Source organism: Perca flavescens, chromosome 16, assembly GCF_004354835.1.
Source record: "Perca flavescens isolate YP-PL-M2 chromosome 16, PFLA_1.0, whole genome shotgun sequence".
In the NCBI taxonomy this organism is placed as follows: Eukaryota; Metazoa; Chordata; class Actinopteri; order Perciformes; family Percidae; genus Perca; species Perca flavescens.
In genome coordinates, this window is record NC_041346.1 from 8,141,567 (window position 1) to 8,154,359 (window position 12,793).

Here is a 12,793-nt window from a genome sequence, read left to right on the forward strand (position 1 = left end):
CATGATAAAAAGGACAGCGTCAAATAAAGGTGAGCCTTGTAAATGTAACTGTTGAACATGTCGTGACAGGTTGTAGGAAGTTTATTGTTGAAAGGAATATATTGCAGGACAGGGTGGTAGTTATGGGAAGGGGTGGAGCATCAAATAAAGGGTTTTATTTAAATAAAACAGGTTTAATATCCAGAATATAATATATATATTTTTTTTTTATGATGGTTTAAAGTCGTGATATGACACACTCCGGTACAGTAGGTGGAGGCATGCACCTTAAACATTGGTTTGTAGCCTGCCACTAAAACTGAAGAAGGAGATAAAGCAGGTTGACTGTTCTCGCGATATTTCTCAGGAGGCAAAGGGGGAAAAAAAGAGAAGCTGCGATGCTAAAGGTTTGTTAGCCTTGTGTACTGACAGTTTCGCATCTGGCTGGATGGAGGAGAAAACGCCTCACCGTTATTAAGGTAAAGTAACGTGTGGTCACAGTCAAATACATTTAGTGTAAGCCTATGCGTCCGCTGCGCTAGTAATTAGACGGCCCCTACTATACCTGGCTGTCTGTGGTTAGCTTACAATTGTAGTGCCAGGATCGGCTACAGTAATTGTAACGTTAGTCCGACTTGATTTGTAACGTTAATATTACACTGCGTGGCATTTCAACTCAACCTGCCTGTATCCGCCGGTATCTTACAGCTTTATCAGTCTGTATATTGAGCTGACAATGTGAGGAATGAATGGAGAAAGATAGCTGGAATCCCACTAACGTTAGCTGTATACTCCTTTAGAGAGATGTGATGTGTGGGCCCTGCTGTCAGACATTGTCTGCTCTACGTTACAGACAATGTGTGGGCGTATGCCTGTTCGTTTTCTTTATCGGTTCTGTCCGATGTAGCAGCGCACTGTATCCTCTTTATTAATGTTGTGTTTTCTTTATCATACATAAGGGAAGGGTTTCCAGAGACTGGGAGCGCTTCCTCCAGTCACCTCCCCTGTCATCATCCTCCTCCTCAGAGTGGATTTGAAGATGTAGCCAAGAGTGAAGTGGATCATCTCTGCAGTCCCCAGGCATAGTCAGTGACATCTCACCCCCACCCTCTGCCAGCCTAACTCTGGGGCACTTTGGCCCCTAACCAGGGCTGCCCAGTGCGTGACTCAGCCGTCCCCAGTCAGTCCGTCCCTGGTTGAAGACCCTGCTGTCCTCAGCCATGCTGTTCTCCCTGAGGGAACTGGTCCAGTGGCTGGGCTTTGCCACCTTTGAACTCTTCCTCCACCTGCTAGCGTTGCTGGTCTTCAGCATGCTGGTTGCTCTGCGAGCCGACATGTTCACCCCTACGCTGAGCTGGTGGCTGGTGTTCGTCCCGCTGTTCGCCGCCGACGGCCTCAGCACCTACTTCACGGCCATCGTGTCGATCCGTCTGTACCAGGAGAACGAGAAGCGCCTGGCCGTGCTGCGGCTCCTCTGGGTGCTGACCGTGCTCAGCCTGAAGCTGGTGTGCGAGGTGCTGCTGTGCCAGAAGCTGGCGGAGCAGGAGCAAGCCAGAGACCTGTGGTTCGGCCTCATCGTCTCGCCGCTGTTCATCCTGCTGCAGCTGCTCATGATACGGGCGTGCCGCGTCAACTGAGGGGGGGCAGTTAGCGGGTCACGTCACCGAAAACGCAGGAACATGGAGCAATCTTCCTCTGCCAGTAGAGATTTAAAGCATAACAATAGTGTCATTTCTCTTTGGGCTCATTGCTGCCTTTTTTTTTTTTTTTTTCTTTTAATACACATGTTCCAGGTCTCACCAGATTTGTATACATTTGTGTTTCTAATAATTATTTATAAGTTCTAAAGCAGTATTTCTCTTCCCAGAAGAGTGATTAGATCAATCATATATGAGAATAATAAGGGTGATTACGTAATTTTGGCCATGTAGAGTAAATATTAGGGCTGAGTTAAAATAATCGATTCTCCAATTAAAATCTTTGGGTGATCCGATATTGATTTTAATAAAATCCCAAAATCGATCTTTTAATATATGCATTTTCACCATGGATGTGGGGAATCTTAATGTAAACATTAACCTAAAAATAGTTGAGGGTTGCTTCTTGCTTGTACAATTTACAGCCTAAGTTCTCTGAGAATCTTTTTGTCCAAGCAAAATTAGTATTGTAACTGAAAATTACATAATGTAATATTGATTCAAATGAGAAATGTAATTGAATCGGGACCTTGTGAATCGGAATCGAATCGACTCGAGAAATCATTGGCAACACCCAGCCCTAGTAAAAAGACTTAATGGTTCCCATTGCTAAGGCTGAGCGATATGGAGAAAATCAGATATCGCAATATTCTTGTCCTAATACCTCGATACCGTGATATTGTAGGGTCGACAATTGGTGTTTTAACAAAATATCTTCACAATGAGATTTAAGATAAATAATCTTCAGTAATGGAGATATAATGACTAAGTGGGTACAGGTAAAACTAATAGAAGAGCTAGAACAGTCTGGTAACCGAAAATGACATCACTTTACTGTAATGCAGCCTTTAAAACCAGGATTATAGCTGTAGGTTTTTTTTTGTGTTTACTTTTTTGGGCTTTTCTGCCTTTAATGGACAGAACAGGTGATAAAGGGGGGAGAGAGACTGAGAGAGAAGGGGAAGACATGCAGGAAATTGTCACAGGTCGGAGTCGAACCCTGGACCTCTGCGTCGAGGCATAAACCTCCTAAATATACGTGCGCCTGCTCTACCCACTGAACCAACCCGGCCACAGGCTGTACATTTTTGATACTTTAAGAAATACAAAGAGTCAAAGCAGTACATGTGTACTTGGGACATGGTGTGCCTTTTACATAGTGCAATCAATTGACAATGAGCCATGAGAAAAATGTATGCCAGAGTTATGTTTTAATGCACATGTGAACACAACGCATGTACATTTAATAAACGGTTGACACAGAAAAGGCTGTAATGCCCTAGGCACCTTTTTTGTCCAACTGTCATGGGTAACAGAGCTCTGCTCTTGCTGCAACTTTGTTACTTTTTTTTCCCATAGAAGAAGAAGAAGACATTGCTTGCCTGCACAATTTGATTAGGTTTATTACTACTATCATCATGGGTCTCACTTTGATGCCTGTTACAGGGAGTGTTGTTTACACAACTGTCAGCTCACAGTCTCACCCCATGTAAAAGAACTGAGTGTGATTTTCAACAAGCGGTCAATTGTGAGCACACGTCTTCCCTGGATCTTGCTGTTTATTTGTACAATATGTAATGTATACGATATTGAGTTTTATAATACCATATGTATGTACTGCATGTATTTAGGGCCTCATTTTGCGGTAATTCCCGATGTGAAATTGTGTGTAAGTAAGATGTATATGTTGATTCTGGTAAGGAATTCACCAAATTTTATTTATGTTCTTATTTTGTCGTTATGGCACCCTTATTGTCAAATGTATATACATGTAAATAAACCATCAACATTTATCCAATGGCGTCTAATGAATATTTAAGTCTGGCACATGGGTCTGAGTTAAGATATCTCTGTTACTGGGCCTTGGTCCCCCTGGCCACAAGGAGGCGCTGCTGGCCTTTAATATGGACGTGTATCCCACAATGTAAAGGCATACATCTATTATCTTTTTTTGCATGTTTTAGACAAATATTCTCTATTACTTACTTTTTACTTACGGTATTAAACCGTCTCGGTTTTAGCTAATCTACAAATCCTGTGTCCAAAACATACCTTTTAAAAAAAGGTATGTTTCCTGCTTGTGTTTTACAGTCAATCCGGCACTGGGTGAAAAATCATACAGACTTCAATAAGATGCATCACACTGCATATTCAGTAGTTTTATTAGGGTTCTGTGAACGATAAGCATTATTATTATTATTATTATTATTATTAGCATGTGGACATGTTCAGTGATAGATTAAGTCTAAAATCAATGGGTTGTCTTGCCAATGTCATGTTAGAGATTCAAACTGTCAAATGTTATGTTTTTTTATTTATAATATTGCCCGCCCTCTCCCCCCCCACACACATGGCGTTATATAGGCCTATGTGTCACATTCCTGAGAGAGTAATTGTATGTTTTGAGCACAGATAACTGTATTTTGCAAGCAGATTACATTGCATTTTGAACAGAAATTAACACTCGCAAAAAATAATTTAGTTTGAGTAAACAAAATCCTATTTCCTGCACGAACGCCATACCCGCCCCCCCCCAAAAAAAAGAAATCTAATTTGACGTCACCATTTAAATTCCCAGGAATAGTACAAAGGACGTGATTTCTAGGTACACCAGCTGTGCTTTAATTTCTTTCAATCGAACTTTTACGAGCAGACAAAGGTAGGCTACATTTGGACTATATGCGTGTGAGTATTTTCTGCCCCCCCGTGCTCTATAAAGCCTTGCTGTTGTTAATTATGGCTCGGTGATAAATGTTTGATGAGCGACAGTAATCGCTTGTAGTGCCCAAGAATAGCCCTCTTAGTGCTGATTCATGTGCAGCAGGCTACTTCGCAGCTCATGTGTTAACTGCAGCCGGATTATCGACAGGTGGCATCACGGGCAAATTTGCTGAATGGCTAGATAGTCTCTACTTATCACACCCGAACAAAAACAATGAAGGGCCTACATGATCCCCATACTGCAACACTGGTGGGTGTGAAAGGAAAACTTTACAAAGACCGCAGAAGACAATCAATTTGGAACAGTATTGGCAAACCATAGGTAGTAAAGTAAAACAAAAATGAAGCACAAAAATACATTAAATTCCTGGGATTTTAGCAATAATAATAATATATATATAATATATATATAAAATATATATATATTTGAGAAAAAAAAATATTTTTATGTGAACTTACTCTACGCTACAAGTCTCGCGGCGTGGTTAGGATTGCATTTAACATAACATTAAATGAAGCAGTATGCAAATCTATATTTCATAACTCAATTAAAGACAGATCCACTGACAGTATTAAATCGGCTCTAGTATAAAAAAAAAAAAAGGGAGGGGCGGGATGAACCTGAACGCAACACTTTTGATTGATAGCTCTTCCTCGCCCAGTCAACAATAGAAACGGGAGTGGTTTGCGTCAGTGTGTATGGCTCTGGTTCTACATAAAGCGATGGGGCGTATCTGTAAGCAATACGGACCAATCAAGAAGCGGGTGGGACTGCCGAAGCCGCTCGTGCTGCTGCGGATGGGCGGGGCTGCGACCAAGGGTTGTGGGGAGAGAGGCAGTCAGAGTGAGAAAGCAGAGGAAGAGGAGGGAGGAAAAAAAATAGACGATAGGGATGTGTATGAGTGTGCGGTGAACAGTGCTGCAGGTAGGCTACAGTCAGAGCCCAATACAGGCACCGGACCGCGGCAAAAACCGCCTCAGAGCCTGCCTCTCTCTCCTCTTCATCACCTCTAAACAACCACTCCGCAATGTCTGGCGGAGGAGAGGTACGCGTCCTCCGCCAAGAGCCTGGGCAAGAGAGCCCGAGGATGCCGGCCTGGAAACGAGAGATCCTGGAGAGGAGGAAGGCGAAGGGCGGCGGGTCTGGAGGAGCCGGTGCCGCGGAGACAACGAGCCCCGGCGGTGCGGGTTCGCAGCGGGCTAACGGCGAGACGACGGGAAATGTGAACGGCAGCAGCAGCAGCAGCAGCAGCAGCGGACCCAAGAGAGACAGCGGACCGAGCGGTGGGTCCGGGCGGAGCTACACCATCACCACAGCCAGTCAACACTTCACGAACAACAAAGAGCCACGGCCGACGGACGCGGAGAGGACGACACCGAGGGAGGACGACAGACACGAGAGCCTGGTGCTCCAGGAAAGCCTCGGCCCGCTGGACGAGAACCCGTTCATTAAACTGGAGAAGGAGCGGAGGCGGCGACAGGACCGAGATAACGCTTCTCGTCCTGTCCAGCACATCCTGGAGCTGTATGGCAGTGTACCCGGTATACGGACTATCCGCGCAGACAATATTATCATAATTGAGTCAGACCCGGATTACTTTCCGGAAGCCGGTGGGGTAAACACCGGGTCCAAGTGGCAGCAGAACGGCGTCACTAGTTACAGCTCTCTGAACGACCTCCTGGACCGGAGAGGGAGTGCTGTTACTGAGATAAGAGCCAAGGAAGTGGTCATTTACGACACCACGTTAAGCAAGAGCGAGGAGAACTTGAGCACCCTGGGCCGCCCTGATCACGAGGCCTCATCATATGAGACAGGTGAGGGCCAGGGCAGGGTTAGCCGGATGCTGCAGAAGTTTGACAGCAACTACGGGAAGCTGCAGAAGAAGTCCCACAGCACAGAGAACCTGCTGGACCTGGATTGTAGTGCCAGCAGCAGGCCACGACTCTGGTCCAGGCCACAGCCAGATCTGGTGCCAAAGGCCAGGCCAGGCCCGTCGCTCAGCAGCCCGGGCAGCAGCCAGCCATCGTCTCCTGTCTTCCAGAGTCCCTTGTCTTCCAAACCAACGCCACAGCCTGTTGTCTCTGAGCTGGGCAGCCCCCAACGCTCCGCCGGGACCCCTCAGCCTCTCTTTTCCTTCCGTCAGCGGTTTGAAGAGAGCGGAGGCCATGGTGCAGCTGTCCCCCCAGGGGACGAGCCAGACAGGGTGCAAACCAAGCCCGTCAGAGAGAGAGACTGGGAAAGCTCCGAGGTGCCACCCAAACCCAAGGTGCCATGCTCTCCAGAGACCCGGCGCGTCCGTGCCGAGCCCCCCTCGAGCCCCATCTCGTTCAAGGTGTCGCGCTCTTCATCTGACTTTGAGATCCGTCCCTCACCGAAGCCAGACCTCACCCGAATTCCTGATGGGGACACCCAGGCACGGGCCCTCGCAAACCTGCGCCTGCAGTCCCGCAACTCCTTCACAGTGATCCCCAAGCGCCGTGTTGCTGCCTCATCTGCAACAGGCAGTCCAGCACCGCCCAGCCCCATCAAGTCCTCCCCTTCCCACAGAGTGGCTGAGGTGCCCACGCCAGGAGTGCCATCCTCCCACGCCCCTATGCCCACCGTGACACCCTCCAAGAGGAATGAGGAGAAACCGCAGGAAAAGGAGTTCGAGAGGCCCATGAGGCTCTCCCAGCCTGAACCGTCTCCTTCTGTCGCCACAAATCCTGCGCCTCGTCCGACCTCAGAACCTGTGTCTCCATCCCCTGCTCTAACCCCAGCTCCTTACTCTCCCCCCGCTCTACCATCTCCCCCCTCTTCTCCGGCTGTCCCATCTTCACCCTCCATCTCTCCGGTTCCTTCAGACTCTCCAGCCCCGTCTGCTGTCCCTTCCGCCCCGTCCACGGCTCCAGAACAACCCCCCCCCGTGGACCAGCTGCCCGTAACAAACATAGACGACATTGAAGTGGAACCCCAGCAGCGTGTCTCTGCCCCCAGCCCCATGGCGCAGAGGAGAAAGGGGAACACCTTCACCGTGGTCCCTAAACGTAGGTTGGAGGCCGAGGGCCAGCCAAGCTCACCCGAGCCCCAGCAGGAAGCCCCAAGTGAGGCGACACCGGGGTCCACGCCCCCACAGGCCCCTTACGCTCAGCTGGGCTCCCTGCTGAAGAAACGCTACCCGGCTGCAGAGGAGATCGAGGTCATCGGGGGTTACCTTTCCCTCGCAAAGTCCTGCCTCTCCAAGTCGGGCTCCACGGGCAAGAAGGTGAGAGCCAAAACTGAACCAAACTTTGTGGCTTTTGTTGACAGGTTTTACAACTGCATTCCGAGCATGTCGGGAATCAGTAAGTTTAGTGGGTTAATTGATCAGTCAAACCATTTTGTATTGTCAACTAATATCAATAAGTAATGCCCACAAAATAGCTGGTTTCAGCTTCTCCAGTGTGGGGATATGTTGCATTTGTCTGGTTTTACATCAGTTTGACTGAGTATCTTTGGGTTTTTGGGACAAAACAAACCATGTGAAGATGTCACCTTTAGTCTCTGAGAGTTTGCGATGGGCATTTTGTAATATCTTCTGACATTTTACTAAGACACGCAAGACCGGTTCATCGGTAATCGTGGTAATCGTTTGCTGCCCTAATTGCCACATCATTGTTCAGTTCAATGAAAATAAACAGACGTCAACACTGCAGCACGCAGGAGGAATGTTATTCCCAGTCCTCACAAACCTTATGCATAACATGTACCAGGTCTTCCCAGGGGGATCGTGATAGTTTCCTCTGATCTAAATGTAGCAGTCAAGCGGCAAACAGGAAAAAGCTCTGTTTATTGTTTGTGTTTTCATCTCAGTACATCTGTCACTGTTTGTCCTTTTAAGCAAGCCAGTGCACCCCCTGGTCACCTGTGATTTTTAAGGATTTAAGCAGCATTTCCACCTCATGGTTAATCCTCCGTTATATCAATGCACCGTGGTGAGTCACTGCTACTCTAAATCTCCACATCCCATCACTTGACCTGCTCTCAGGCCTGGATGCATAAGTGGATTAAAAGCGTGTGTTTACACAGCCACTTGGAGCGACACAGAGTGCTTTTTTTTTTTTTTACTGTGCCATCACACAAAGGCAGGTTATTTTTTGTCACAGAGCGCATTATTGGGTTGAGGTGGCCCCTTCCAAGCCTATTGACTGAACAGTCTCATCAAGGCTGTATTCAGGTCTCAGGATTTGGCTTGAGGGGAGATTCGGGCCAGCTCCGACCTGTCCCAAACTTTGAGGAAATCGTGTATTGCTTCTTTTACGGTTGAATTCATCTGTGTTTTTTTTTTTTTTTTTTTTGCCCAAAGCTGAGCGAGTCTCCGGTGTGCTCCTAAAATCATAATTAAATGATCACAAAGTTTGTGCTTTTGGGCATCACAGTTATCTTGCAATCATAATCAGATGTCTGGTGCTTGTTTGGCAAAGGTCTTGCTGCAGTTTGCTCCGGTTTCATCTGTTTCAGGGATTAATTAGATACCAGAGAACGTTTCTTATTCATTTTGAGATTTCTGCTGCGGGCTGCTTTCACATTCTGCTCTGGATCAGCCCGACGTTATGTCTCAGCATGGCTGTGTTTCTGTTGCTCTCTTGACAGCCAAAGATCTCAGCCCGTGGCTTGAATGATCTTTTACGTAACGCAATAGGTCATCCACGTTATTGGGACCGGTTCAGGGTGCTCAGGGTGTGGAGCGTGGAACCACAGCATCCTGGGTTTGAGTCCAGCCTAGGCCCATGTCCATCCCCTCACCCTTGCTCTTAGCCTGCTGTACTCTTGTCTGCCAAAGAGGAAATGTGTTCTGTGTTCAGTTACACACCACAGCCCTACCCCTAGCCTTTTTGTGATTTACAAAGCACCACACTTGCCTCTAATTCTGAATATTTTGAGCCTTTTGGCAGCTCTTGAGTCTAGGCCAGTGTCTCAAACTCTCGTTGGCCTGCGGTCCTGTTTCCTTGACCTGGTCTGCTACAGTATAATCCTCTGCTCTCTAAGTAAATCCAGCTACCTCTTAACAACAGGGGCACACAACTGAGGCCACTCACCATTGTATCATGTGGAAACAGTGAGCAGCAAATGGAAAGATTCTGATCACATCACATCCCATCATTGAAATTATATCCCATTTGTACTGTGCAGGGCTGGATATGCTTATGTGTATACTACTTATTTGTACTTTCAATTTATATAGACCATTTTCTTGCATTTAGACAACACATATTTAGACTTTTTTTTTTTTTGTTAGATGAAAGAAAAGCCTGTTTGTGTTTCTCAAAGTAAGGTACCGTATGATTAAAGTATAGCTTTGAGATCTGCAAAGATTAATCGCTTAGGCTCGTTGTCAACTATTAAATTATTCGCCAACTATTTTAAATAATCGATTTAATCGGTTGAGTCCTTTTTCCTATGAAATTTGTTTTTTTGTGGTTCCATGTTTTTAAATGTGAATATTGTTCTAGTTTCTTCTCTTCTCTGTGACAGTAAACTGAATATCTTTGACTTTTGGACAAAACAAGACATTTGAGGACGTCATGTTGGGCTGGTCAACACTGGTTGACATTTTTCACCATTTTCTGAAATTTTATAGACCAAACAACTAATCGATTTATCGAGAAAATAATCGCTAGATTAATCGAGTATTAAAATAACCGTTAGTTGCAGCCCTAATAGCTTTGATATCGGGACTGCAACTCTATTAACTGTCATATTGGCAGTTGTATCAAAAACATTTCAAACAGCACTCGGTAAACACCCAAACCCAGAATGCCTTCATTCTTATTGCTGCACCATAACCTAAAATGGGAGTTTGTAGATGTCTTGTGCAGAAACTTTGGAAACATGACTAGAATGTAAAAGACTGTTCTGTGGGTTTGCGGATCATGGCTTTATAATGACTGATATTTAGACTGCTGACTTGTGTGCGTAAGCCTAACCCATGCTACCTGGTTGTGTGTGTCTTTATTGGGTGTGCACATGTGCATGCGAGGCTACCACTGACCGTGGCCATGAGACATGAACACATCCCGTCTTTTGTCCTTGTCGCTCACAAACCAAACATTTTCTCCTTTTGTTGTCTAGTCTAGTCTTCTTGGTCATCAAGGCTTAGATTCCTTCTTCTTCTTTTCTTTTCTGGGCAGGGCAGCGCAGGCAATTACAAAAGCATCGAGGCTTGGCCTGGCCTGTATAATTTGTGCGGAATTTTTTGTTCAGGGCCGCTTCTGTGTGAGAGCAGCCTCAGAGAATGGCCTCGGCTCAGCGTTCTGGTCTGGGATTGGGGTTTTCTGAGCGCTCTTTTTAAACCATTTTTATGAGGAACTTGGCTGAAAAAGAATGTTCCATATGCACGTCAGTACTCGAGAACTTAACCAAGGCGGATCATTAACCCTTCCTCCAGTTTTTCCCAAAATATTTTCACTCTGTCCCCATTTTCTTGCTGCATGTTCTGATTTTTGAACTCTCTTCTATGAGTGTAGAATGCTGGACCACATCCAACCCAGTCTCATGTACTCTCTTGTGTCTTTATCGCTCCACAAGCACCACTCTCTTTTGTTGTTTTATTCCCCCTCCCCACAGTGCACTGCTTTATTCCTGTGCGGTGGTGGTTAATAAGGCCTGTCCCCTTGCTTCCAGCTTCCTGTGATCTCCTCCTCTCTATTGGGGAAGGAATTGTGGAAGAGCTATGTAGGTCAAGTGCAGCTTCTCGTACCGCTTCACTTCTGCATTTGCATAAAATCTACTCCGGGCTGACTAGTGAAATAGACAGGCAAGGATTGACTCGGTTTTCATCTGCAGTTTGATTGGATTGGGCTCCCTAGACTTGACCAATTTATCTCATGTCCTTGTGGAAAACGACGCCACTCTCTGTTAAGGAGGATACAGCTGGCAACAAGGCACGGGAGGGGGTGGAGTGGTTTGTTTTTGAAATCTCAGCTGCCCATGACCAGTTATTATGGGAAAAGGGAGACCGACCCATGTGTTGTCAGCACAACTTCGAGAGAGAGAGAGCGAGGCATTTTATCAGCTTACCAGCCTTTTCCCAGTGTTGGTAGCTTCTGTGTATTGGCACTGAGGAACCACTCAGATGACTAATTGTTTAAACTGCTGCAGCATGTTTATGTGTAATTATGACCATTCTGTCAAGCTAATGATTAGGTTTGGTGGAGAGGACTGTGTGTTTGTTACTGAAAGGGATACTTATTCAGGTGCTATTAGTCTCATGGAACTTGGGATTTAGTCGTTTTTCTCTTAAGGTGCACCAAAGTGCTTTCTCCCACTGAAATACTATTGAACAATTCCTCAAAGGCCATGCAGTCTATCCCATGTGTACTTGAGCCTTGATCTGATAGGGCTGAAGGGAGAACGTCGGACAAAAATAGTTGGAAACCACTGTCCTAAGCGGTCGGTACAAACCATGATGTAAACATTGTTTACAATTTATAGAAGATTATTTGGTAACTGTGGCAACTCCATATGCGCATCAGACCACAGGCGCAGGCCAGCATGTTCCCTGATACATTTACTTATAATCCTCATAATAGTTTTGGAACTCTTTTATGACACCAGAGAAGATAAGTAAACACAGTAAAGTGACTGTAGTTCAGTGGGTTCCCTCATGTGAGTCAATGGAGCAGGACTGATAATGCAGGACGCCGTCTTTACCTGACCATTCCTATTATATGACAAATCACATGACTTCATGTTTACGGCTTTGTTTGTATGAGTCTGGTACCCTGTACTCTTTAATTCAATTCACTTGTATCTATAGTGTCAAATCATAACAGAAGTTATCGGTTAGTCGATAGAGTAGGACAAGACCACACTCTAATTGTCAGAGACCCAAAAATCCCCCCAACAATTACTGTCAATGCACCACAAGGCTACCAGTTTTAAGTGAATCTGTGTAGTTTAATTCCGACAATGGCAGCTGCAAGTGAACGTACTGTCTGTGTTGTTTAATTCCGGCCATATAAACCTACTGTATATCTATGAATTGCGACAACGGCAGCTGCTGCGCTGCAGAGCAGACTGTTACATCCCGCTGTAGAAGTCCTCCACAGTGAAATACAGTCAAACTTTACACTGTTACGTTAGCTGTCAGCATTTTAACCGTGATTAATCCAGCTGCTAGCTAAAGGTAGGCTAACGTTACATGCTGTCAGGTGTAGTGTAAAGTCAGGCACCGAAATGAGGCACCGAAACTTTCGTTCTTATTCGGTCTCGTTACTACCGTTTACGTCGGCACCGGTTCCCTATTGGCACCGAGTTTCGGTACCCAACCCTACCTCGGACAGACCCTGAGACTGCCGGTTGGGACACAGATACAGATCTACAGAAATATACCGGTAATTCATAAATATTTATAGCAGTTGGCTATCTTTATAGT

At 45.9% G+C, this 12,793-nt stretch overlaps 2 protein-coding genes across 2 annotated transcripts in view; both read left to right on the forward strand.

Moving 5' to 3' along the window:
• The first annotated feature begins 271 nt into the window (after positions 1 to 271).
• On the forward strand, positions 272 to 2,450 carry tmem203 (transmembrane protein 203). Its single transcript, XM_028602568.1, has 2 exons — positions 272 to 458; positions 939 to 2,450. The coding sequence occupies exon 2, from the start codon at positions 1,200 to 1,202 to the stop codon at positions 1,614 to 1,616; it is 417 nt and encodes a 138-aa protein (XP_028458369.1). The 5' UTR covers positions 272 to 458; positions 939 to 1,199; the 3' UTR covers positions 1,617 to 2,450.
• Positions 2,451 to 5,263: 2,813 nt separating this feature from the next.
• The window catches only part of tprn (taperin), a 32,383-nt gene continuing 24,853 nt past the window's right edge, over positions 5,264 to 12,793 (forward strand). The window contains exon 1 of the mRNA XM_028602225.1: positions 5,264 to 7,642. Coding sequence (XP_028458026.1) covers positions 5,426 to 7,642 — 2,217 coding nt within the window. The 5' untranslated portion in view covers positions 5,264 to 5,425. The remainder of the gene's footprint in view (positions 7,643 to 12,793) is intronic.

Bases quoted from the DNA above. Each gene is read 5' to 3' on its own strand.
- tmem203 (XM_028602568.1), top strand. From the start codon at position 1,200: ATGCTGTTCTCCCTGAGGGAACTGGTCCAGTGGCTGGGCTTTGCCACC.